This window comes from Eleginops maclovinus, chromosome 20 (assembly GCF_036324505.1).
Source record: "Eleginops maclovinus isolate JMC-PN-2008 ecotype Puerto Natales chromosome 20, JC_Emac_rtc_rv5, whole genome shotgun sequence".
Taxonomy (NCBI): Eukaryota; Metazoa; Chordata; class Actinopteri; order Perciformes; family Eleginopidae; genus Eleginops; species Eleginops maclovinus.
This window is the reverse complement of record NC_086368.1, coordinates 2,578,591-2,605,437: the sequence shown is the minus strand read 5'-3', so window position 1 is coordinate 2,605,437 and position 26,847 is coordinate 2,578,591. Positions and strand designations below refer to the sequence as shown.

Below are 26,847 nucleotides of genomic sequence, written 5' to 3'. Positions count from 1 at the left end.
CCTTCTAGTCACGGGCTTGCCTTGCTTTGGTCATGTCTTTATTCTGCTCTCCAGTGTTGTAGTTGACCCCTGGGAGTCCTTCAATTGCGTGGTTTACTTCTCCACAGGCGGGCATGGAAAGCAGCAAACAACAGACGCTGTTGCTCCTTCATCCCTCGCCCTCGTGTGAGCCCACCACTGGTTTTTAAACTCCTCATGAGAGCCTGCTCAACGATCAGGTCAGGTGAGAGACCTGCCCAAAGGCGATTGCTCCGACGGATCACGTGGAACCCTTCCTCGAAATGTTGTTGGACTCCTGGGTGTGTGGTCTGGAGGTTTTGCATCTGCTGAAGATACACCCTAGCAGATTTGGTGTACAGATTGTGTCCTGATGCTGCCAGATAGGGTAGCATGTCCTGGATAGCCTGCAGATGTAATGGCCAGTTTCTGGTGCGCTCTGCACTTATGTACTTTCATAGGATGTCTTGCATATCCATGTACTGCACCCAGAGAGCTGAAGTTCTTGATGTCTTCTTGATGGACTCGATGTGCTTTCTGAAGGCAGCCTTTGATTCTCACGAGAACATCCGACTGACTGGCCTCTTCAGCTGATATTGTTCCATCCATCAAATGCTCATATATCTCCAAAGCTTCATCCACATCGGCATCTCTGCTCACCTCTGTCACCTGAGGATTGGTCTCCATCGCTGTAACTGCTTCAGCTCACTCTGACTCTCCTTACTCTTGTCTTTTGTTCCAGATTGCTGTTGTAGATTTACATGAAAAACATCTGCCAGAATCAGTGCATTGAGGGACGCATCGATAATTGAGTGTGCACGAACTGCTCATGCAACAGCTTTGCCAGACATCATGTGGATTACTGCGTTTGGGGCATAGATCAACTCCAGCACATATTGGAGTCCAGATGAGGCCATCAGGTGTCCGATACAACCGAGGAAGCTCATCTCTGCATGGAAGCCACCCAAAAGTAAGACAATTTGTCTCAGATCACTTTCCATCGGCTGAGAGTTGACTATCATGAGAGCCTTCCACCAAAGAGGCTGATCAAAGGTGATTACTGGGGTGACATTGTGACGTTGCGCATGTTGACTAACATATGTCAAGGTCGAGAATATGTATGTGCTTTCACTTGAAGTCAGATCAATCATGGGCAGGAACATAACGCTTGACTTGCCAAGGTGGTCACCTTTATGCACTGACTGCATCATTCCTGACCATGCTGGTCTGGGAGAACCGAAGAGGATGGATGACTTCCACAGGATATCAAGGTTTTCATAGCTATTCTGGACCTGAAGGCTCTGAAGGTTATAGTAAGTTATTGCTGTGAAGTTGTGCCTTTCCTCTCTGAAGTACCGTACATCTACCCTTCCAACAGCTGCCACATCCAAGGAAGTAACCTTCAACCTGGGGATTGTCTTCCTCAATGTAATTCCAGGGGTAATGGTGGCAATCATCCCCATACCATGGAATGTACCAAGCCCATCAAGTGTGCGGATGTTATGGTCGACATTGTCGGCAGCATATTGGACCAACTGTGTTGATAGGTCAGGAATGTTAGCTCCACAGAACTTGGCTGCATTTCGCTCAAATTGGTGCAACTCCTCATATGAGCAGCAAAATCCAAGATGATGAAGAATGTCAATGAAGAACCGTGAGGCAAAGTGATGATATAATTGTATGCCCAATCCAAACTGAAGTGGTGCTAATATCACTCTAGGTCTGGTTGCCTGCATCAGTGCTTGTCCAATTGCTGCTACTTTAGCTTAAGTTTTGGTCCCAACAAATAGTTCTTCCAGGAACAAGTGAAGAGTATCTGGAAGAATAATGACGCAGCCTTCGGAGATTCCATGTCATCGACATTTGGGTAAGATTCATTAGATAGCTCGATGTCTTTGATATCTTGTTTGATGAGCTTTGCTGCTGCCTTTACAAGCTTGATCTTCTCTTCATTTGTGTTTGTTTCCTTTTTCTGTGCATCATAGTAGTCTCCAGCACCGCCTTAGCTGTAACTGCGTTTCTTCGGTACTTTTTTTTCTCAGGACATATTGAGGATACAAAATCAGTTAAGTTTGCTTCTGTTGAAATTTGTCCTAGGTTTACCCTTTTTTTGGCTATATTTTACTTGACTATATGTGTTCTTCTCGTCTTTGTATTGTTTGTTTGGTACAGGGATCTATTGGTTTTAGCGTGGTTTTATTAAAACCTACATGTGCGAGGATGATTGCATTCATGAACATTTTGGCACTATTACTGGGTCTTTTTGTAAAGAACATGCTAAATGTTTTTGGAACTTAATTCCAGGGTTGAACTAGCCACAGAGCATCTTATTCTTTTGCAGCAAATAGTTTTCATATAGTTTAATTTGTTTGATTTTACCATGCAAATGGACAACCGTATCATCGGCATACATTTAAACCTGAAAAGTCCCCTATTATGCAAAATGCACTTTTTGATGTCTTTCATATTGTCAATGTGTCGGAAAATACAACTCTCTCTCTTTTCCTCCTCACCCACATCTCTAAAAACGGGGGTAAAAACAAGCTGATCCAGATTTGCTTCAATTATGAAGTCATAACCAAAATGTGGGCTGGCTTTACATTGAACTCTTGGCAACGTCGCCCCCCACGTGACAGCTCCCAACCTATCGTCCCCCATATACAGTCGCGAGCTGAATCCCCCCTCACAGAGCCTGTGTGTGTGTGTGTGTGTGTGTGTGTGTGTACAGCAGGATGTCTGCAGGAGGGACTTAGTTAGAGTTGTTGTATATATAATACATATAATGTCTCTGTTGTAGTGGTAAACACTGAGAAGTGTTTCAGAAATAATGCTGGATGTGGTTTGGAACATCATATGGCGTTTAATTAGCCTGGCTATACCAGCCTACGTTCTTCCGCCAAATTTCATTTTGCTCCTGGAAGTGAGACTGGGCAAGAACTCATTACGTACGATTACTGGAACTCAGAATCCTATTGGTCCAATCAGCGAACAGGGGGAGGGGTTGAGAGCGATTACGTCGAAGATGGTGCCGAGTTTGAATAGCCTCGTTGCACGGTAACCGTAAATTCTACTTCCGCTGTTACTGTATGCGCTTCTAAACTTCCGGTGTGATATCGGTGAACGTCAAACATGGCGAGTTTCTACACTAGATGCCTGCAGGATCTCCCAAACATTTCCATCTCAGATGTCCACCGACTTGTTCGGATGGGCAGTTCTACACCGAAGAGCAAACGTGATAAGGGACACAAAATGTACCTATCCAGTTATATCGACAATTATGAAGGTAAGTTGTAACTATGGCACAATATTATTGTAGCTACATAGCTAACATTAGCGCTTACATAGTGATATTACTGTGGTAATAGCTTTACTTACTTTTATAATTTAACGTGGTCTTTGCTCGACTTTTCAATGTTCAATGTCCAAAATCCTCCGACGCAAGGCTTCGTTGTCCTCAACCAAGTCACTTGCTCGTATCACCGTTTGTGGCAACACCGAGTAGTCGTGGTCAGTAGCTACAGCCGCGATTTCCATCTCGTTGTCAGAGACATCGGGACTCTCCACATCTGGCCGCGGGCGCCTCTCCCAAACACTCGGTCTAGGTGCCGATAGCTCAAACCCGTTCCAAGAAAACAGAACAGGGACTGATCCCTTTTGGAGTTTTCTTAGTCCCCCGGCTGTCACGACAAAATCTGTGCTTTTAAAGTGCCTACTGCAGACCTTTGAATGTTTCGTCGGACTGAAATTATCCCTTCGGATTCTCCTCAGCCACTCGGCCCGTACCGCCGGGTCAACGGGAAATGAATGAAAGGAAAGTAGCTTATTGTACCTCGAAGAATTCGTACACTGAGGTACACAACAGTGCAGTGCCGATGTCCCCACCCTTTGAAAGGTCAGTCGTCTTTCTTTTATTGTGAACACACTCATTGTACACTTCTAAATAGTAAAAGCCGGTTACCGGTATCCAGCTGTCAAACGCTATCATAACACGGAAGTGTTCGACCGGAAGTTTAGACGCGCATACAAGTAACAGCGGAAGTAGAATTTACGGTTACCGTGCAAGGAGGCTATTGTAGTCTAGTCTGTAGTTCAACAATGGCGACGGAGGAAGAGACGCTACTAGCTATCCACTCGGTTGTTTCAACTCTTGAAGGAATTCTTCCTTGTTAATTGTTTCGAGTTACGAATTGTCCCCTGAATCCTTATGTTACATTGACAACATCGACGAATGTCGTTGACAGCCATTTTGACAGCCACGCTTGCAGGTAGCGATTTGTTTACTACTGTGAAAGCGGAAGCAGGAAGCGTCAGGTCAGAGCCTGCCCTTCGGCGCATAACATATGTCATTACCAAACGTTAGTGATTGGTTAAGGGAACTCCAATGATTTTAAACTTCAGACAAGTTTCCAAATCCAATGACGCTGTTCCAGACTGTATGCCGGAGAGAATCGAAGTCAAACAGGCTGGTATAACCAGGCTAGCGTTTAGTCACGGCAGCGTTTAGCTGAGTTTCTCCCGGTAGAAAACTCTCTTCAGAGGAGAGATCATGACGCTCCAAAGGGGCGTGGCCAGCAGCAGCTCCAAAGGGGCGTGGCCAGCAGCAGCTCCAAAGGGGCGTGGCCAGCAGCAGCTCCAAAGGGGCGTGGCCAGCAGCAGCTAGTTCCTTTAAAGCTACAGTCACAGAATCAGCACTTCAGGAACAGGGCTGAAATAGAGGGGGATGAGGCATGTTACAATGGGGGATCTGTTTGGTATTTTGAGCAAAACACTTCACAGACAAGTTTTGTCTAGATATGGCCCCATAATATATTGTTCAAATATAACAGAATAGGAGAGCTTTAATGACAGATCAACCCGATGGCAGTTCATTTATGTCCATGTAGCACATGGCTCTATACTATACTGTAGGGGCCAGTGACTGCAGATGGAAATTAGCAAACTTCTATAATTTGGAACAACGCATCTTAGTTTCATTGGCAGTTAAAAATTCATAAAAGGTCAAAGACACAGACTTGAAAACAAAACAGCAAAAAATGCAAGATTGGTAAGGGCCAGGAGCTCCAAAGTTTGAACATCATTTGACATACGCACAGCTGTGACTCATATTGATGATTATGATGGTTCCTTCTCATTGAGGTGTGCCAGGGAGGCAGCACGCACAAAACCAGCTCTGAGATGTGAAATGTCCGTGCAGCCATTCGTCAATTATTTAATTACATCTTGTTTCGTCAATCTCCAGTGAAATTATAGATTCTATCAAGTTTACGAATTAAGCAATTTTAAAAGCACACCAAACTAGAAAGCTAGCTCTAGAAAAAAAAGAAGTTATTTTTCACAATGCCGTTTCAGAACTACCATGTTTTTTCTTTAAATACAAATACACATCCCCATACTGAAGTTGATGTAATCATGAACTTTCTGCTCCTTTATTTGTCATCACACATCTGCGCTTCCAATGCTGCCCCATGTTAGTCAGCATTCTGAGTGTGTGTGGTACGTGTGGTCCACTCTGTGTGCTCCTCTCTTTGGTTCCACTCTGTCCACAGGTCACAGCAGCTAAAAGGCTGCAGAGGGCTGGGTTTACATAACCTTTCCCCTGATTTGGAGACTGTTGATGTGGAAGATCCACACGGAACTCCATCAGCTGGACAGAAAGCCCTGATCACCTGTATCCTTTCAGCCTATACCAACCAGCAGTGTGCTCCGACCTAACAGAACCTGAGGAACACCACAGGTTTATCCTTGTAACCTTTCCTTTTTTTGGTCTTTTGATGTATTCATGGCCTTTGACTCATTCATGCAAACATCTCAGTAAAATCACCCGATCCTGTCCACACTGCAGGTCAGGTGTATATCTCAGGTGTATTGTTGAGTGTGAGCTTCTGATTACTACTGGACATATTCATTTAGATGCTGCTGGGATGTTTCAGTTTTAGTTATCTCACCTGTTTTCCCCGAGGAAATAATGACATTAGTGAAGCTGGGAACTTTAAAGGCGCACTATTATGCTCCTTTTCAGGTTCATATTAGTATCACGTTCCTCTACTGTGACATGTTATCATGCTTTAAAGTTCAAAAAGGTCTTTATTTCTCTCATACTGTTTGTCACATTCAGTATGAAAAGGAAAAATGTCACAACAATATATCTGTTACGGACATACGCGGTAAGTATCAGTATACCAGTGTTGTCCAAGTGGTGGAGTTGTTGTTGTTGTTGTTTATCCCTTGCTTGTCATTGTCAACAACATATTGGTATGATACTGTTTGGTATGCTACAGTACTTTACATTTGGCATGGTACCGGTATGACCTCATTATCTTCACAAGTTAAACAGATGCAATATTCACACACTGTTAATTCTGACATTTAAAATGTAACTCACGACGCAGCAGGCACTCTATTTGAAACCCGACTGTAAAGAAATATTACTCCAGTATTACTCACAGTACCAGGGACAATGAAGACTGCAATAAGTCGACGCAGAACTGGGTCAAAGTTTTTATCCCAAATCCTTTTTTTGATTTCCAGAGACGGTCCACCATGAATATTCAGCAGCTGTGTGTCACTGTGTGGGTGGGGGGAGTAGGGTTATAAATGGGGACACTGTCCAGTCAAGGCGTGTTCTGCCACAAACTGGAGCTCACGAGCGGGGTCAACCAGTCACTAGAACAAACACCAGACGTAATCACAGTAAGTTTAATGCTTTTTAAAAACATTAGTATCCAGTGCTAGAGTGTATGCTGTGTGTGAAATGCATTAATGGGAAATAATTTGACTGTGTGTTTTCACAAGTCATCAATTGCGTTAGGCCTAACGTTGGTTAAATTAAAATATATTTGATATCATGTGCAAAATCCATGAATGTTCCTAATGCTGCTGCAACAAATTGATGCGCTACTTTGTCTAACAGCTGGAAATAGAATGACAATACATTCAGCTGTGAAGGATGTATCATTAAAATGATTATGAAAAACAAATGATATATCTGAAAACAGCTGACACCCTCTCAAATCGTTTTTTAATTTTTTACCAGGTCTACATAACCCTCAGCCCAACATCGCCTCTCACCGTTGAAAATGGGAAGCATGCGGGAGTTGATCCCCTTCGCTAGAGAGATTCTGGCTCAGAGACCCAGCCGCGGTCTGCTGAAGGTCTACCTGCTGGGTTCAGTATTTGCAGTGCTGGGGACAGTCTTTGGCCTGCTGGAAACAGTGTGTCACCCCTTTTCCTCGGGTGAGACCATGGATGCCGAGATGGTACTCATGTTGGCCCGGGAGCAGAGAACTATTGAGGCTGAGATGAGGGGACAAGAGGAGGAGGATGAGGAGCTGGTGCAGGAAACTAGGGCTGCGACCCAAAGCATGAACCTGGACCAGACCCACAGACTCATCCAGCGCAGCATGTCCAACCGGCTGCACGCTTCCTAAAGCAAAGGGGTCGGCCCTAAGGGACTCGAGATATTTATTAAGAAACTGCTGCTGAGAGGTGCATCACGTCAGAGGCTTTCTATGCAATGGTGTCTGAACGGCCTGCCATTCTGTGCTGCTTATTATTGATGCATTCAAGTGCAGTGGAAAATGTGTTTTAGTTTACCTTTATGCATTGGACACACATGAGATACCCCTGAATGACAGCCTTCATGGAACATTCGAGACCTTTTGATAGGCTCACCTATATCATTCATACAGCTGTTGGTTTTAGTGAAGTCCACTGAACTCAGTTAGGAATCGTTAACATAGGAATTGTTAAATGTAATAATACAAAAACAAACAAAAAAACAAGTAAACAAATTTGTTAGAACATAGACAGTAGTGTAGAGATTTTAGAAACAGCACTAACAGACATATTCTGCATATTCCTATCTGCAGTATTCTTTGTGGTCTGCAGGTAGATATAAAGTAGTCAGGGTTACAAGATATGAAAACCCCAAATGAGCTTTGAAATAAATAAAAATCCCTCATTATGTGTCTCCCATAAAACTCTATGTCTGGTTTGCTCCTGGACAGCAACAGGCAAACAGAACTCTCTACAGGGTCCATTTATTTTCATATTTTATTATCAAAGGTATCCTCCCTTGAGGTTGGAATGGAACTAGGAAAGTGTGTGAAGGCCTCATGGTGTTGAAAGACTTCCTGTTTGCTGTGAGCTGCTGTGTAGCGCTACCTGCTGGCTGGTGGATGTATGGGATCTGCAATGTCTGTTGTAATGTTATGCAACGTGTAAATACTGTAATAAATATAGAATAGTTTTCATACCAATATGTTACTATGTAGAACAACATAATAAAAAAAGTCTGGACCGACTTCACTTTGGTTTTGACGTCAACACATTGTAAAGTTGAATGATACAGTGTTCTGTTCCACAAGTTAGAACCAGTTCATACTCCTCTCCCTTCATGTCACTTTTCAGTAGGGAGAATCAAAAACACCCACAGTATGCAAGGACAAAACATACATCATTACATGAAGAAACATAGTACTCAGGCCTCGGTGCTAGCTATCTGACTGACTGAATTTGTGAATTTGAGAATAAAATAAAATAAATAGGCAAAACTCAGATTAAAAGATAAGCAACCTTAGATTGTCTTTCTTTCTGTTGGGTTATAATGTTAAAGAATGTGATGAAGAACTGTCTCTCAGCATCTTCTACACCAAATCAGACGGTGTCTGCGTGGGTATAGAAGTATTTTATAGTCCATTCACTGCAAAGTTTGCAATCAGACGGCAACATATTTAGACATTTTAATGTATACTATTAAGATGAACTGAATTTAGCTAAATACTGTTCACTTTCTTCTATGGCATTTACTGTAATGCTACCCCTTCACCACCAGAGGGCACTACATTGCTACTTTCTGTAATGGTTAGCATCATGTCCTCTTATGCCTTGCACAGACTACACGACTTTCAAAGTCGTACGATCGCTTGCCAGTTCACACAACACAACTCGCTCGGGAGTCTTGAAGTCGTTGTGGTGTGCACACTACGCGATTGAACGGCGACAGGGGGTCACACACTACACGATCTGTCACCAGGATAAATCCCCGAAGAGCCTGTCTGGTCTCCAAACTACGTTTTGTCACGAAAACACGCGAGAAGTGACACGGGAAATGACGCGGATTTCGAACGTTATTATGATTTACCTACAAACTGTCAATAAGTTACTTTGCTTAAGCTTGTTAGCACATCAGCTAAAGTTAACGTCAGTGAATTGTGTAGCCTAGCTACTCGCCGACAGGTCCAGATATTTAACTTGCTAGATATTGCCGCGTTCCACTTACGTCGGATGTCGGAACTGGGAGTGACTTCACATCTGAGTTGACTGCGTTCCAGTAACACAAATCGGAAAAGATGGACGCTCGCAGGAAGGCTGTTGTATTTGCCCTTGCCGAATAGCAAACACCACAGAACAAATATGCAGTCCACTTGAAACACTTTAAAAAGTCCACATAAATAGAAATTGACAGACCTAACACACTGTTTTGAAACATGTATACCAATGTTTAAGGCCGAATCTAAATCAAAATCAAAATATGTATGCATTTAATATTTTTTCCGGTATCATATAGCAAACTATTTGGAAGATCCTTACAGTATTTTACACCAGGCTATTTTAAGTATTCCAACAAAGCAAGCCATGAACGTTAGCCTTGTTTACAGATTTAGCAATTACCTCGGGTTAGCCGTTATTAGCAATACCGCTTGATAACAGCGCTCTGTGTCATATTTTGTGCAAACAAATATCGTAGCAACATATCTTGAGATAGAATATGAGCGGTACTTTATGTACAGGTGATTTAATGTGACACAAATAATACTGAAGAGCTAAAAATGTTATGTGATCAACGAGTTTAGTTAGTGTTTACGTGCTGGGCAGCCATGTTGTGAACGAATGGAAAGTTGAACTGGGGTGCGGCGAGGGATCTCCAAGTTTCTGAGTAGGAAGTCCGACCTGAGGGGGCGTTCCAGAGCATCTTCTGCGGGTCGTCGGGGAGGCGTCCGGGAGTCTCTCACCTCGCTCTTGAGCAGTTCACACATAACGATCAGACACCGACTGCCGATCGCCGACTTAGCGCCGATTCGTCCCCGAACTCCAAAATCCGTCTGGGAGCGGCCGATTGGGCTAAAAATCGTGTAGCGTGAACTTGGCATTAATCAACCTGATAAAGAGACGTTATTTTAATAGTGTCAGATCATACCTCATAAATGCTTATTATTTTATAAGAGCTATGCAATTAATTTAATGGCCAATAGCATCTTTACAAATATTATATAAACCTTGCAGAATGCTTTGCATGCAGACGTGTTCAACAGCATTAACACTATGCTGCAATATTGTTCTTTGAGTTTAGGCATTTAATTCTGTGAAACTGCAAATGTTTTCAAAAAGCTATTTCATTTTATTGGAAATGGTGGTGTCATTTTGTATAGTATGGATTTTCTGTCCAATAAGTCACAACAAATGAATGTAGTCAATGGACCATCAGGGATAAGTATTTCGGATTCTGATACATAGAAGAACAAGGGTTTCTAATCCCCTGAAATAGTAAATGCAATCTTTAACAGTCACATTTGTAAGTAGTGAATAATTGAAAAAGGTGATTGATGTCCACCTTAACTGCACAGAGAATACTGAACACATTGTTGTGATTGTACAATTTAGGAAGTTATAGCCTTCTAATTTGTCTATAAGTTATGGAAGTGAACATTTATTTATTGTTTAATGGTGTAGACTTATGGATTGACCTGGATGTTATGAATACAGTGAAATAGCAGAGAACATTGAATAAAGCTAGTGACATAATAGTAAATTAGGGGAAGCCAACTCCACAAATCCAGTAGTATGCAGAAAAAAGTCAAAATAATATTCTTCTATTTCAGATAAATACTATGGATCAGGGATTTGATTTGTCCACTAGATAGAGGCAGGTAGAGACTGTTTCTACTGGGCCAAAATGGACTGGCAGGAAGAAATGTGAAAGCAGTATCAGCTCAGTTATGAGGACAGACATGAACATTACTGTCTATAAAAGTGTCCTTTAGCTGGTCGTGAGTTTTAGTTTGATAAGGCTTCTTCTTTTCTTGGAGCTGTCATTGCTGCCAGAAGTTGCTATTCATCAACTGTTTCTATTCCTGCAGAAAAAAGCAAGATCCAGACACTTCCATGTGACATCCTATCAAAATAACTAACTCCAGGTCTTCTGGATTTTGGAATGTATAGGGTCATAGGATGCTTTCGCCTGGGACATCTCTCCTGGGACCCCAGCGACAGGCATATTCATGTATTAAACCCCAGTCCATTTGCCTTAGGTCAAGTCAAGAAAAAGGCTGACTGATCCAGGCTTGACAGCGTACTTTGAGGGCCCATTCCTGGGCCAAGCACATCCCTGACCCCTACCCTCCCGCTGGAACTCTGTGCAATGAAATCTCCTGCTGAGTTGGTTTTTAGATCACTGGCTCATCAGGCTGATAAGAAATATAGCACAGGCATCATTTCTGCTATGTCTTGCTTCTTGTGTCTGTTACAAAACCTACAATTATTCTTCATAATTATTGTTCTGTTTTCTTTTATGAGCTCAAAGTGCTTTAACAACATGGCACACATCGCAAATTAAAACAGAGAACAAGAATTCCCCTCAGGTCAGATGGTGAGACCTTTTTTCACATCATGCAGCATCATAAAATCACATTTGGACAGTTTAAGAGACACAACAAGGTAAAGGGTATGATAATAACAATACTTGATTCTCTTCTGTCCAGCTGCTAGGGCCTTCTGGGATGCAGAGATACACACTCTGAGATCATGAGAACATGACTCTATTTCCCGCTACATGCTGGCTGGGTTTTCTGCCCATTAATGGCATCAACTTTACATCTGCACAAAAATGTACAGATCTAGCATGTTTGCAAAATCAATGCGTACTTCTGGAAAGTTGGAAGTGCCAGTTGTTTCAATGACTATAAATAATTAGCTGTAGGACTTTCAGAACCCTTTAAAATAAGAACGCTGCATCCTCCATATCATATCTGGATAAGGGTGGGAATGGTTTCTGGGACACATTAAGGACATTCCCAAACTCACAACATCATGCACTCCTCTCTTTGTATAGAATTATGCCATAATGGGTCCTCGTTTCTAATTCATCAGAGATGTGTTGGTTTCTATGTATACACTTTGTGTTAAATATGCATAAAATAAATTAACCTTCCCCCTCCCTACTGTTGGTTTGTCTTGTCAATTAGCTTTGTCCTTATCGTACTGCTTTTCTTATATTGTTTGTCTTTTAGAACAATCTAGAATACTTAAATGAAAATCTAAATGTAATATTTCAATATAAAATCTAAAAGTTTAGCCTCCTGCTTTTGATTGTCCCCCCCATCAGTCCACTACCTTAAACCATGAAGTAAAGTGTTATGCAGTTTAAAGGATGTGCTGTGAATGTAGATCCTATAACAGTGAGCTGCAGTCGAGCACCAAGTTTAGAAGGTGTGTTAAAGTACGGTCAACCTGCCCTCCACAGTGTGTGTGAACCTGAGACTGAGACGCAGTGTGTTTGCCACCGGCCCCCGCTGCTTTGATGGCTGACTGCAATTTTATTGGCTCACAGCAGCATGGCTCACTGAGATAGCACAGCAACAATGGCACAATGATGCCGGACACATGCACACTCATGAGTGGGAGTGCAATTTAACCCTGGGTCAACATGATGGCTCTGAGAACAGATGAATGCTGGCCCACGTCAGGGCTGAGAGAGGACCCTTAAATCTCTGAACCTGAACTGACTAAAGCGACATGTGTGTGAATCTGCAACTGCGGGCTATAATATAAATGTAGAAATACAAAAAAATACACCCTTATTATAGTTTATTTTATTTTGAATAATATGTGCATGCCTTTTGTGTTTGATTTTCTTCGTCTGTATATACTTTGCTGTAACAACGTACATTTCCTCTATGAATAAAGGAATTCTGATTCTGATATTACATAGACACATTATTGATATTATAAGACACATATTTCACCGATTTAACTCCATTATCACACCCATATTACATTGTTATAACACCCACATACAAATCCATGAAATCATTATTACACCCGTAATACACATATATTATACCCATGTTACACTATTACATAACATATATTACACTGTTATAACACCCATTTCACACTGATGTAACACCGATATTACATCCATAACACAGCGTAGTTACACTGTCATTGCACCTATTCTACAGGTGGACACAGCCTTTCAAATGACTATTTCCACTGGGATAAAGAAACCACTAAGGGTTAAATGTAATGCTTTTATCCTTCAGGCAAAGGCAGACTAGCAGCATAGCAGCTCCTACAGAGGGGCTTCATGGTGGCCTGAGTTCTCTTTACCTCTGTATACCTGTGGTTTGTCATATACACTAATGAGACTATGCAGGTGGTTAGACTTTGTTCAAGTCGTTTGAGCAAATGAAAAGCAGGGTACACAGTTCACACGCAGAGTTTGGTCAAAAATCCTTTTGGGACTTTAAAGGCTGTGCAGAGAGGTTGCCTTGTGTCAACACATTTGCCAACATTATGAACCCGGCGGCTGCACAACTTACCAATTTATCTCGGGGTTGAAAGGTCAATTACACAAAGTCAAATCAAAGTGACAGAAGGGTTCTTTTTTTCGTTTCTTTACTGGAAACAGAGAGGGGACTTGAAAGGTTGCCAGAGGATACCCTGTGAAGCCACTCACTCTTTGCCAAGCCCCCCCCCCCCCATCGGTGTCTACCCTGCAGCCTCTGAGGAACAACAGACCATGGTGCTGCAGATGCAGGAGGCAGTTAAAACATCATGACCTGCAAGTGGGCCACATTAATGTGTGGACAAGGTGGGTCCAAACTCACAAAACTTTATTATCATTCAGTCTCAGTGCTGGAACAGGAGGAACTGTGTGTGTTACTGTCACATAGTGTGTGTAAAGTTTATTTCGAAGCATTTATTAAAGCATTTGTTTGTACACGAGAAGGACTACATTATGTTGCAATCTTTTCATTTGTGCTTGTATGCAAGACTTTCTGGATGTCAGATGTTATGGAACACATTTTAAAGAGGTCTTGATAACACTTACACTATACGACCAAATTATATAATTGAAATTCTTGATTTTAAAGCTGCATTAATGACTTTTGTGGCCATATGAAGAGAAAAAGAAAACACAATGCTGACATATTACCAATGTGTAAAGTTAAGTGAACTTTGCACAAAGCAACAGTCGTCTATTCACACATCCAGCACTGCTGATCCGGTACAGAGCTTCACACTGAACACCGTTTCTGGAAAACCAAAGGAGCTGAAATACGTTTAAACCTGAAGAGAGGATTTACAGTACAAGGTTGGTTGGCTATTTTTGGGTTCATCACTACGACTGACACTTTTCACTTATAGCCTTTTCAGCCAGTCCCGGTGGGGTTTAGCAACAAAATGGTGTGAGGGAATTGTAAAATGCTTAATATAAGCTGACAGCAATATGCGAAAAAAGTCTTGTTGTTGTTGCACATGCAGATCGGAGCGTGTGAGTGGATTAATACCGGGTGTGTGTGTGCTGTTTGATGGTGCGTGTGTATTCCTGTAAACTCTCAGCAGAAAGTAAGTCAGATAAAGAGGCCTGCATACTTCAATGTGCTGCAGCCCGGCAACCTGGAGGTCAGAAGCCCATTGTTTGATTAAGCACATTATGCCTTACCAAGAACTCAGGTCAAACCCCCCCAAAAGACTGGCTGTGTGTAATGTAGTACAAAACACACAGGAGGGATGCCACAAAGAAGTTGGCCTGGTGGACACGTGAGCACAGGTTGCCCCTCACATCTCCCATTGCTCTGGAATGGCATGTTGAATATGGGTCTGATGTTTTTATGAACTTGAACATGGTGAAAGATAAAACAGGGTCTTATATATATAGAACATATATGAATATATAGAACACTTTCTCCTCTAACATAACTTGTTTTTTAGAGATGAACAATACTTTTACGTCAACATGCTACCCTTTGAGGTAGACACAATGCACAGCTGAGGCTGATGGGACGCTCATTAGTAATACAGGAATGTGTATGTGGTTTCTTTTTGCTGGAGCCACTGTCCCAGTTCGGGAATTACTGCCCCTGGTGCTTCGATCACTACTGAACCACAGCTTCCCCAGCTTCTCTTGTTACTTCTTCCTGATGATGCTGTTGCTTGGATTGCTATGTCTGTCATCACTGCCTTCTTCTGCCGTTTGTCCAGCACAACGATGTCCGGTTGGTTAGCCATCCCCATTCTATCAGTCTGGATCTGGAAATCCTGTAGGATCCTACCTTTGTTGGTCTATGGACTATGCAGGTGGTTAGACTTTGTTCAAGTCGTTTGAGCAAATGAAAAGCAGGGCACACAGTTCACACGCAGAGTTTGGTCAAAAATCCTTTTGGGACTTTAAAGGCTGTGCAGAGAGGTTGCCTTGTGTCAACACATTTGCCAACATTATGAACCCGGCGGCCGCACAACTTATCAATTTAACTCAGGGTCGAAAGGTCAATTACAGAAAGTCAAATCAAAGGGACATCTCCCGTTGCTCTGGAATGGCATGTTGAATATGGGTCTGATGTGTTTGTAAACTTGAACATGGTGAAAGATAAAACAGGGTCTTATATATATAGCCACCTTTGGACCATTTTGTCCTGGCGCCTTCCAGCCCATGCTCTGCACAGATGCTCCTGGTCTAGGCGACGATAGATGACGATAAACCTTTATTAATCCCCCTAGGGAGAAATTCAGTTTTCACTCTGTTTTTACATGCATGCAATAACCACACGCATGCACTTGCATTTTTAGTACACATACAATTTGACACACTACACAGTTTTTGTAGGTTGCACACATAAACATGCCAGGTGTGCCAGAGCGAAGGCTGCCAGTCTCACAGGCAGTTGGGGGTTTGGTGCCTTGCTCAAGGGCACTTTGGCGGGGCCCAGGTGGTGAACTCCGTATTTTATTGGTCCGAATGGGACGTGAACCGACCCTTCATTTCAAAGCCCAAGTCCCTACAGACTGAACCACTGTCAGCCTCTTGGTTATGGCGCTCCATGTGTGCTGTACCTGCCTGCGTCTTACAGCCTGCTGTTATGTGCTGGACTGTCTCAGGGTCTTCTATACCTGTCTGGTATGGTGGAACCCGGTCTCTATAGATCCGGTGCTCAGCGCCTGTTCTTCTGCTGCCATGGTTACTGCGTCTGTGTTGTCGATCAGATCAGCCTTTTCCAGCCACCGGTAAATACTGTATGTATATTTGTTTATTTCATTTTTCCCCAAAGAAATTGATTCTTTTGACATATTGATTTAGGTTGGCTGACTAGCGTTGATGTGATTTACTATAAGTACACAGAATAACGTGTTAGAAATTCACACTTACAAGGCTGTTTTTCCGACAATTTTTGGACTGCTTTACACTGAATGACTTTGCACTTGTTGGCTTATACTGTCTGAAGGAATTCCACCCAGGGAGAACAGCTGCTGTCTGCAGGTGGGAGACTGAAGGTCTCCTCAGCATGTGTCCACGCTGTCCTTTTGGTCAAAGCTGTGGACGGGAAGTGTACTTCACTGCATGGCTAAACTATTACCTCTAATACAGAGCAGGAACACATTTATATACAAAGAAACATATGAATATAAACTGTTCACTCACAACTTAACACTCTTCATCGCTCCTCTGAAAACTGGACAAAATGAATGCTGCATTTCTCTTCACTGAAGAAACTGAAACGTTGACTTTAAATGTTTTATGTCAACAGATTTCACATAACTGAATGAGGTGAGTCAAAAGCAAAAATATCAAATTTGAATAAATATTAGGTTCAACTTAATATCAGTGCTTTCAACTAACCTAATACAGTTATGTAAATCTGTTGACATAATACATTTAATTAAAGTCAACCTTTCGGTGTTTTCAGTGTAACTTTTTAAGCAGTCTCTTAAACAGAATGTGCTTTTATCATAATATGTAAGAAAAAGCGAAACGGGCTGTAAACAATAAATGTTTTTTAAGTCATTCTAAGAACCCTTAATCTTAACGCTGCATTCACACTTTTTACAGGATCCACAGTCACACTGTACCCTGCTTTACCTTCTTACAGAAACATAACAGCAGTAATCATCACATTTAAAGTACACAACCCACAGTTCAGCTCTGTCAGTCCCACCAACCCCCCCCCCCCCCCCACCATACAGCCTGATGCAGTATCTGTTAGTGGTTACTGATCTCAGCTCAGTATCAGCGTGTCTCAATGAGCACACACTGATCCTCCGGCTCTAAACAGCTGCTGTAATGTTTTCATCAGCACTGTTGGTGGGGGCCGCCGTGCCCGTCATGATCCCGTTGACGGGTGTGTGTGGGGTGACTTTAGCCAGTCGGTGCTCCTTGCTGTGGGTGCAGCTGCGGGCGCAGAGCTGGCAGGAGGCGCAGGCCGAGTTGCAGCAGGGTAGGAAGCGGCAGAAGCTGACGCGCCACAGGAACCATCCGGGGGACCAGCAGCACCAGCACAGCACCACGCCACCCCCCACCACCCCCAGGAGGATGTACAGAACCAACAGGGACAGGGAGGCAGGAGAGTCTAGGGACAAGAGCAGAAATGATCTTTATTATAATGGCTGCCACATTTTATTTGACTTATAATGCAGGTGGGAAACAATTATGAAACGTATGGTTCTATTTACAAAAGACTGACAATGTGAGGGTACAGAGGCAGGACTGATGCAGGTCCACACTACACCCACTACTGAAATGGGTCATATAATGATTAGTCCCCCCATGAGGTCACCACCGCTAAGCTTTAACTTCTGTTAATTGCATTTATATTACTATTATACATTTGCGCAGATTATGTTGGTGAACAGAAGGGGTAAGCATTTTTTTTAAATGAGATTGGCTTCTCGCCACACTGTGCTGTGATTGGCTAGTCCTCGTTGTTTTGACACACCTTTGGGATTGGGTGCTAGCTCCACAGCTTGTTCTGTCACAATACACCATACCACAGACACTCATCACAATGATGATGATGACGATGACGATGACGATGATGTTGACGATGATGATGATGATGATGATGATGATGATGATGATGATGATGCAATAATAAATATATTTCAAATCCTTATATCTACAGAGGAGCTGCAACCCTTTATTATACTCAATATGAACTATCTGGTGAGCACTTAAGTATGTTACCTACAGACAGAGGTGGGAGAAGTACTCAGATCTTGTACTTGAGTGAAAGTAGAACTACTCAGATCTTGTACTTGAGTAAAAGTAGAAGTACTCAGATCCTGTACTTGAGTAAAAGTAGAAGTACTCAGATCTTGTACTTGAGTGAAAGTAGAACTACTCAGATCTTGTACTTGAGTAAAAGTAGAAGTACTCAGATCTTGTACTTGAGTAAAAGTAGAAGTACTCAGATCCTGTACTTGAGTAAAAGTAGAAGTACTCAGATCTTGTACTTGAGTAAAAGTAGAAGTACTCAGATCTTGTACTTGAGTAAAGTAGAAGTACTCAGATCTTGTACTTGAGTAAAGTAGAAGTACCAGAGTGTAGGAATACTCTGTCACAGTAAAAGTCCTGCATTCAAAATGTTCCTCCAGTGAAAGTAGAAAGTACTCTCATCTAAATGTACTTAAAGTAGCGACAGTAAAAGGTCATTGTTTGATTGGTCCATTTCAGAATAATATCTCTGATATGTTTTATAATGATTGATCATTAAAGTGTTCTCAGAGCTGGTAAAGGTGCAGCTAGTTTGAATGGCTTTGTATCATTGCATACGGGTCGAGACCTGTTCAAGAGTGAAAAGAAGAAGAAGGAGGCTCTGTCTCCAAACAGCCAGAAGGAGCACGAAAAGGAAAGGGAATGAGACAGCAACCCAAACACCATCTTTTCCCCAAGACAGAGGAGATACTAAAGTATTCAGAGAGGAGATTAGGACTCGCCCACAGACAAATAATGCCAAGAGCTTTCTAAGGCTTTTTCAAAACTTGAATAATACTTGTTGAATTTACTCCAGGTGAACTAACGTCTGATTTAAGGGTTGATTATATTTTACATCATTAATCCAGATCTGTAAAGTAACTGAAGGGATTAAATACATGTAGTGCAGTAAAAGTACACCATTTACCTCTGACAACATACTGTACAAGTATCTCAAAATTTTAATTGTAAATATACTTAGTTACTCCACACCAATTAATTTCATTACACCATGAAATATACTAGGAGGTTTCTTTATCTGGGCGACCCCCCAGTGCAGGTAACTAAAGGGATTAAATAAAAGTAGAGGAGTAAAAGTACACCATTTACCTCTGAACTGTGGAGTAAAAGTACAAAGTAGAATACAAAAGTAATACTCAAGTGAAGTACAAGTACCTAAGAATGGTACTGTAGAACAGAACTTGAGTAAATCCACTTAGTTACTTTACACCACTGCTTACAGAGCAATAAATAAATAATATACAGTGGGGCAAAAAAGTATTTAGTCAGCCACCAATTGTGCAAGTTCTCCCATTTAAAAAGATGAGAGAGGCCTGTTATTTTTATCATAGGTATACCTCAACTATGAGAGACAGAATGAGAAAAAAAAATCCAGAAAATCACATTGTAGGATTTTTAAAGAATTTATTTTAAAATGATTGTGGAAAATAAGTATTTGGTCAATAACAAAAGTTCATCTCAATACTTTGTTATATACCCTTTGTTGGCAATGACAGAGGTCAAACGTTTTCTGTAAGTCTTCACAAGGTTTTCACACACTGTTGCTGGTATTTTGGCCCATTCCTCCATGCAGATCTCCTCTAAAGCAGTGATGTTTTGGGGCTGTCGCTGGGCAACACGGACTTTCATCTCCCTCCAAAGATTTTCTATGGGGTTGAGATCTGGAGACTGGCTAGGCCACTCCAGGACCTTGAAATGCTTCTTACGAAGCCACTCCTTCGTTGCCCTGGCGGTGTGTTTGGGATCATTGTCATGCTGAAAGACCCAGCCACGCTTCATCTTCAGTGCCCTTGCTGATGGAAGGAGGTTTTCACTCAAAATCTCACGATACATGGCCCCATTCATTCTTTCCTTTACACGGATCAGTCGTCCTGGTCCCTTTGCAGAAAAACAGCCCCAAAGCATGATGTTTCCACCCCCATGCTTCACAGTAGGTATGGTGTTCTTTGGATGCAACTCTGCATTCTTTCTCCTCCAAACACGACCAGTTGAGTTTTTACCAAAAAGTTCTATTTTGGTTTCTTCTGACCATATGACATTCTCCCAATCCTCTTCTGGATCATCCAAATGCCCTCTAGCAAACTTCAGACGGGCCTGGACATGTACTGGCTTAAGCAGGGGGACACGTCTGGAACTGCAGGATTTAAGTCCCTGGCGGCGTAGTGTGTTACTGATGGTAGCCTCTGTTACTTTGGTCCCAGTTCTCTGCAGGTCATTCACTAGGTCCCCCCGTGTGGTTCTGGGATTTTTGCTCACCGTTCTTGTGATCATTTTGACCCCACGGGGTGAGATCTTGCGTGGAGCCCCAGATCGAGGGAGATTAGCAGTGGTCTTGTATGTCTTCCATTTTCTAATAATTGCTCCCACAGTTGATTTCTTCACACCAAGCTGCTTACCTATTGCAGATTCAGTTTTCCCAGCCTGGTGCAGGTCTACAATTTTGTCTCTGGTCTCCTTTGACAGCTCTTTGGTCTTGGCCATAGTGGAGTTAGGAGTATGACTGTTTGAGGTTGTGGACAGGTGTCTTTTATACTGATAACGAGTTCAAAAAGGTGCCATTAATACAGGTAACGAGTGGAGGACAGAGGAGCCTCTTAAAGAAGAAGTTCCAGGTCTGTGAGAGCCAGAAATCTTGCTTGTTTGTAGGTGACCAAATACTTATTTTACCGAGGAATTTACCAATTAATTCTTTAAAAATCAGACAATGTGATTTCCTGGATTTTGTTTTCTCATTCTGTCTCTCATAGTTGAGGTATACCTATGATAAAAATGACAGGCCTCTCTCATCTTTTTAAATGAGAGAACTTGCATAATTGGTGGCTGACTAAATACTTTTTTGCCCCACTGTATGTTCATGTGCATGGAGCCCCCTGACTGTTTACATATCTAGTAATTTAAAAATAAAAGTAATTCAACCTCAGCTAACAATCATCCTGCCTCACTGAGTGCACTGAAATGCATCTCAGCCAATAAACGGCTGGCAGTTTACTCAGCAGCCAAATGTGAATCCCTTTCTTCTAAACTCTACTGCACAATCGGAACAAAAGCAAAGCGGTTTCTTCGGCCAGACTTGGCCGGGTCTTAAAGTAATCAGAAGCTGGCGGGTTGGCCCGGACTGTGTGTTTGCACCTCTGCTGCTGGAATAGAGACGGATCACTCAAAAGGCTGCTCTCTGCTCAGAGGATCCATCACTGTTTATTGGTTTACAAGGCTTCAGGGGAAATTAACAACTCAATGGTCACCTCCATTAGTTTTATCCCCAGCCGTCCGGACACTTTGCATCCTAATGGACACTTAGTTCATTTGTTTGCCAACCCACGACTGCCGGAGATAAGAATAGTGCATCACACATGGATTCATTCTGCCGGTGCTGAGGGCTTCTACTGGTGGAATAAGAGCATATGTGACAAAAGTTACTCACCTGTTACGGACTCATGGCTGGGGGCGCTGTCGGGCACGCCACAGTTGATGCGTGTAGGAACTGGCGCTGTGGGTGGTTTCACAAAAGGTGGGGGTGGGGTGGCTATTGGCGGTGGAGGTTCAGGAGGTAACAGCTGACCTGCTGATGACGGACAGATTTGGGTCAACTTTTAAATGTCGAGCAACTGTAACATGTCCCCTAAAACTCCTTTCAAAATCTAGAGATGTCAAACCTTAGTGGTGAAGCGTTAATGAGATGTTCAACGTGGTAATATAAGAAAAAGGAGTATTTATTTATTTATAAATATCAGCATCACTTATGTCATATCATCAGTCAGCTGACCTTTACAACCCGTAGTCAGGTTCTCTTCCAGGTCACTTCCATCCCCACAGTTGTCGATACCTTTTTCATCACACACCAGACTGAGAGGGACACACTTCCCATTCCTGCAGGTGAAATAGGGCTCATTGCTGCAATCTGATTGGTTAAAACCTGTACAAAAGGATCAGAGTTAGAAATCAACGTTTAGAGAGTCTTAGATTCAAATTGAAAGGAAAATTAATTATGGCAGCTTATAGGTTAAACAACAGTTATTCTTGAGGGCTCAAAAACATGATACATGCTTCACCACCAGCATTTGTTTACATCCACGTTATTTACCAATAGCCTGTACATATATCAAAGTCTCAAGCAGTAGACAGTTTGTCACTAGTCCAGTGCAGAGCAGATGTTGTTGTTTTGTGTACTAAATGCTGCTATGAACACACAGCTGTACTGTCATACAACATTATTCTAACCTGCACTGGGGGGTCGCCCAGATAAAGAAACCTCCTAGTATATTTCATGGTGTAATGAAATTAATTGGTGTGGAGTAACTAAGTATATTTACAATTAAAATTTTGAGATACTTGTACAGTATGTTGTCAGAGGTAAATGGTGTACTTTTACTGCACTACATGTATTTAATCCCTTCAGTTACTTTACAGATCTGGATTAATGATGGTAAATATAATCACCCTTAAATCAGACTTTAGTTCACCTGCAGTAAATCCAGCAGCTACCCTGCAGTATACAAAGCCATTCAAACTAGCTGCACCTTTACCAGCTCTGAGAACACTTTAATGATCAATCATTATAAAACATATCAGAGATATTATTCTGAAATGGACCAATCACACAATGACTACTTTTACTGTCGCTACTTTAAGTACATTTAGATGAGAGTACTTTCTACTTTCACTGGAGGAACATTTTGAATGCAGGACTTTCACTGTGACAGAGTATTCCTACACTCTGGTACTCAAGTACAAGATCTGAGTACTTCTACTTTTACTCAAGTACAAGATCTGAGTACTTCTACTTTTACTCAAGTACAAGATCTGAGTACTTCTACTCAAGTACAAGATCTGAGTACTTCTACTTTTACTCAAGTACAAGATCTGAGTACTTCTACTTTTACTTTAGTACAATATCTGGGTACTCCTCCCACCGCTGCTGGATTTAAGTAAAACATTTTTTTAGGAAGACAGAAATTCCTTCTTTCAAACAAACACGAAAGATCTTAGTTGGACGATATGGACTCGGTATGGGACATGTTTTTTGGTTCTTCAACGATACTGAGGTTCAGTAAAGACAGCTTCTGTAGAAGATGGACACATGTCTCTCTTACCCAGTCTGAAGGAGGTGAAGTCCCCCACAAAGTCGACTCTGGGCTGAGTCCCGCGGGTCACCAGCCTCAGGGTCAGGTAGTTTCCTGTGGAGAGCACCGGCCGGGGGGCGCTCTTCCCACAGAGAGGGGGCCCGAGAGGAGGCGAGCTCCTATCGCGTCCATCGTAGAACTGAACATATGAGCCAGCGTGACACGGGTCCCCCAAACTCTCCCCAGAGGTGGGCTCCAGTCTGGGGTTGAGAGGCACGGAGCCACGAGGGGACTCTGGAAAGAGAGGGGCCGGGCTCAGAGGGGACACTCGTAGCAAACTGTAGACCAGGAAGAAGCGGAAGTGGAACTGGACCTTGTCTTTGGGCGAGCTGGCCTGCATGGTGAGGTGGCAGTCCGTCCCCATGGTAACAAAGTAGTACTTCTTGGACTCCTGGTGCGAGTTGACGATCATGCCGTCACCACGGATGGTCTGACCGCAGAAGTCCACCACGTTCACTGGCAAGAGAAATACACCTGAGAGACAGTCCTGAGAGACAGTCCTGAGACACAGTCCTGAGACACAGTCCTGAGAGACAGTCCTGAGACACAAGCTCACACATGGAGCCTCCTGTCAGGAAATAATCTGACTCTCTTTAAAAGTTATCAACACAAAGTCTTCTGATCACAAAGGGGACTGTCTTTTCAATTGTAATTATTGGCAATATATTAAAAAAACAAACAGTTTTCTCATATCAGATTGAGAACTGTACTTAACTAAAATGTTTAGGAACTTGTTCTTTACTTCAGCATTAGAATCTCTTGCGACTTTGTACTTAAAGAGGTTAATCGTGTAAGTTAATTTGCGGATTTTGTTTAATGATGTGAAATATAATTAACTCTTAAATAATACTTTATTTACACCTGGCAAACTAGCTGCACCTTTACCAGCTCTGAGAACACTTTAATGATCAATAATTATAAAACATATCAGAGATATTATTCTGAAATGGACCAATCAAACAATGACTACTTTTACTGTCGCTACTTTAAGTACATTTAGATGAGAGTACTTTCTACTTTCACTGGAGGAACTTTTAGAATGCAGGACTTTTACTGTGACAGAGTATTCCTACACTCTGGTACTTCTACTTTACTCAAGTACAAGATCTGAGTACTTCTACTTTACTCAAGTACAAGATCTGAGTACTTCTACTTTACTCAAGTACAAGATCTGAGTACTTCTACTTTTACACAAGTACAAGATCTGAGTACTTCTACACCTCTCCTGGCCATCCACAGATCCCTTCTTTCTGGTGCAAAAACGATTTCTAAAGTGTATCTGAAGGTTAGGGTTCATGAGGAGATGTGTTCCAAAGTTATGTCTCTATATGATTCTGTTTTTTTGTAACAATTGTAGCTCAACAGGAACACAGTGCCGGTGAACACAGATAGATATTGTGAAAATCAAAGGTCAAAGCTTGTCCCACACTTCACTCCGATCAGACAGAGATGCTGCAGAAGAGGCTGAGAGTTTTACACAGTTTGTATTCAACACACTGATTGATGTACAGACTCACACACTTCAGTGTAGACCTGCTGATGGTTGTTGAAGCAGCTTACTGCTCATCCACAGGCAGGACCAGGACAGATGGGTGGGCAGATCCGGCTCTAACAGCCCCCACCCAGCCGCCCTCTGCCCCCCGCCCCCTGCATCTGGGCCGCAGGCCAAATAATGGGAAAATTTACGACCACCCCTGGAGTTTATTGGCTCCGTTTCCCTGGGAGACAACTAGATCCTCCTGCCCTGACCTCCAGGAATGTCCCGGAGCCCCAGAGCCCCTGTTGGTGGGAAACAGCTAATCCCCTCTGCACCGCACAAGTAAATACAACGCCTGAAGCAACAGTGTGCACGGCTGAGCAGTGGACACCCAGTCCCCAGTAAAGATTTTTGCAGGCTGAAAATTCAACCTGTTTAAAATCATTGTAAATGGAGTCCATCCCAGAGAGCGGATCAGAGGCCGGGTGGGGGTCAAGGTCTGGGTGACATGCCGTAGTGAGAAATGTGTCTGAGCCTGCATTGTGTGGAAAAGGGCAGCAGCCTCACTGTCCATCCATGTGTTATTCTAACTCAACTCAACATAGGTTCCATGATGTCACTTTACACCCAAACTCATTTAGTCCTTTTGTACTCCCGGCTTAGTTTATAGACTGTACAGTGACACCATGATAAACGGGTCTGACGGGCCGACCGCAGGAAGAAAATCATTTCATATGCAATTTGATATCAATATTGATATACTTATATCATGATAGGTATATTTTCAGATGTTTTTGGTCAGGAGAAAAGATAGTAATATTTGTGCTAGGATCTCTGCAGTGTTCTTTGAAGCTCCTGTTCCATCTGTGGCACCTCCTGCAGATCTGAATTTCCAAAATGTTTACTCCAACTTATGTTACTTTAAAAAACAAACTTAAATTTGGTTTATCCATTTTTACTTTCCTTTTAATGATGCTGTGAACAATTTTAAATCTGCATTTAAACTGAACTATAATGTGACTCGGATTGCAAAGAGGTCACAACTCACCTGTCACGAGGGCATCATAATCAGAAAATGAACTGTAGGATGTTGACTTTTTATGCTGCGCAGATCTGGAACCATCTTCCTGAGAATCTGGGGTCCGCCCTAACCCTGGGTTCTTTTAAATCAAGCCTGAAAACCTTGCTCTTTAATGCTGCTTTCCCAGAGGTAACTATGTTTTAACATTGCTCTTCAGCACTTCTTGCAGCATTACGGTATTTACCATACGCTTTTTAACTCATTCCTGCATTGTCTTTTTGTTCAATTTATTTTGTTTCTAATTGTTATTGCCTATGTAAAGCACTTTGAATTGCCTTTGTGTCTGAAATCTGCTATATAAATAAACTAACCATAACCTTATCTGTGAAGATGCGTTTCGATGTATACTATGCATCCAGCCTACTTTTATGAGCACATATTATATTTCAAATTCTCAATATATTCTCAATTTCAAATGTAACAACTTCAACAAACTTTTTTTCTTTTACTAAAGAAACAGAAGCATGCAAACTTTCACTACAGCCACTATTATTATACAAGTACTATAACAACAGCTTCTCCCCGCTGAGCGCCATCAGGTCGTTACGCACGGACCTAAAGTCATTGTGCCCGTTAGAAGTGCGTCACTTAAAAATGAACAGACGTCCCCCATCAGTGGGTGAGGTTCTTCAGCCTTACCCGTCTCGATGGCCTCGCTGTGGAGCGTCATGCAGCAGAGCAGCAGCAGCAGCCAGCAGCTCTCCACCTCCACCTCCATCCTCAGAGGCCGTGCGCACAGAGCCGGGGATCAGGCACATCCACTCCTCATCAGCGGTCACTGCAGGACACAGTGGAATATCTAGCTGTGAGCCATCATAAACACTCGCTGGCCTTTATTCCAGTTGAACCTCCCCTCGGTCCTTCGTCTCCATGACAATACTGCACCAATAGGCTTTCAGCC

At 42.4% G+C, this 26,847-nt stretch overlaps 2 protein-coding genes across 2 annotated transcripts; one reads left to right on the top strand and one right to left on the bottom strand.

Annotated features, from left to right (window-relative positions):
• Positions 1–6,604: 6,604 nt before the first annotated feature.
• Positions 6,605–8,333, top strand: LOC134882415 (G0/G1 switch protein 2-like). The gene is made up of 2 exons (XM_063910077.1): positions 6,605–6,687; positions 7,031–8,333. The coding sequence occupies exon 2, from the start codon at positions 7,074–7,076 to the stop codon at positions 7,422–7,424; it is 351 nt and encodes a 116-aa protein (XP_063766147.1). The 5' UTR covers positions 6,605–6,687; positions 7,031–7,073; the 3' UTR covers positions 7,425–8,333.
• A 7,475-nt stretch (positions 8,334–15,808) lies between these two features.
• ldlrad2 (low density lipoprotein receptor class A domain containing 2) lies at positions 15,809–26,752 on the bottom strand. The gene is made up of 5 exons (XM_063911580.1): positions 26,586–26,752; positions 23,359–23,844; positions 22,032–22,181; positions 21,690–21,830; positions 15,809–17,624 (listed from the first exon to the last, which is right to left on the bottom strand). The coding sequence occupies exons 1-5, from the start codon at positions 26,662–26,664 to the stop codon at positions 17,323–17,325; spliced, it is 1,158 nt and encodes a 385-aa protein (XP_063767650.1). The 5' UTR covers positions 26,665–26,752; the 3' UTR covers positions 15,809–17,322.
• Between the last annotated feature and the right edge of the window lie 95 nt (positions 26,753–26,847).

What these genes read in the sequence shown, in the direction of transcription:
- LOC134882415 (XM_063910077.1), top strand. Translation starts at nt 7,074, where the DNA reads ATGGGAAGCATGCGGGAGTTGATCCCCTTCGCTAGAGAGATTCTGGCT.
- ldlrad2 (XM_063911580.1), bottom strand. Translation starts at nt 26,664, where the DNA reads ATGGAGGTGGAGGTGGAGAGCTGCTGGCTGCTGCTGCTGCTCTGCTGC. An exon ending in CTTCACCTCCTTCAGACTGG is followed by an intron (nt 22,182 to 23,358) that starts GTAAGAGAGACA and finishes CCTTTTGTACAG; the next exon opens with GTTTTAACCAATCAGATTGC. An exon ending in CAGCCATGAGTCCGTAACAG is followed by an intron (nt 17,625 to 21,689) that starts GTGAGTAACTTT and finishes TCTTGTCCCTAG; the next exon opens with ACTCTCCTGCCTCCCTGTCC.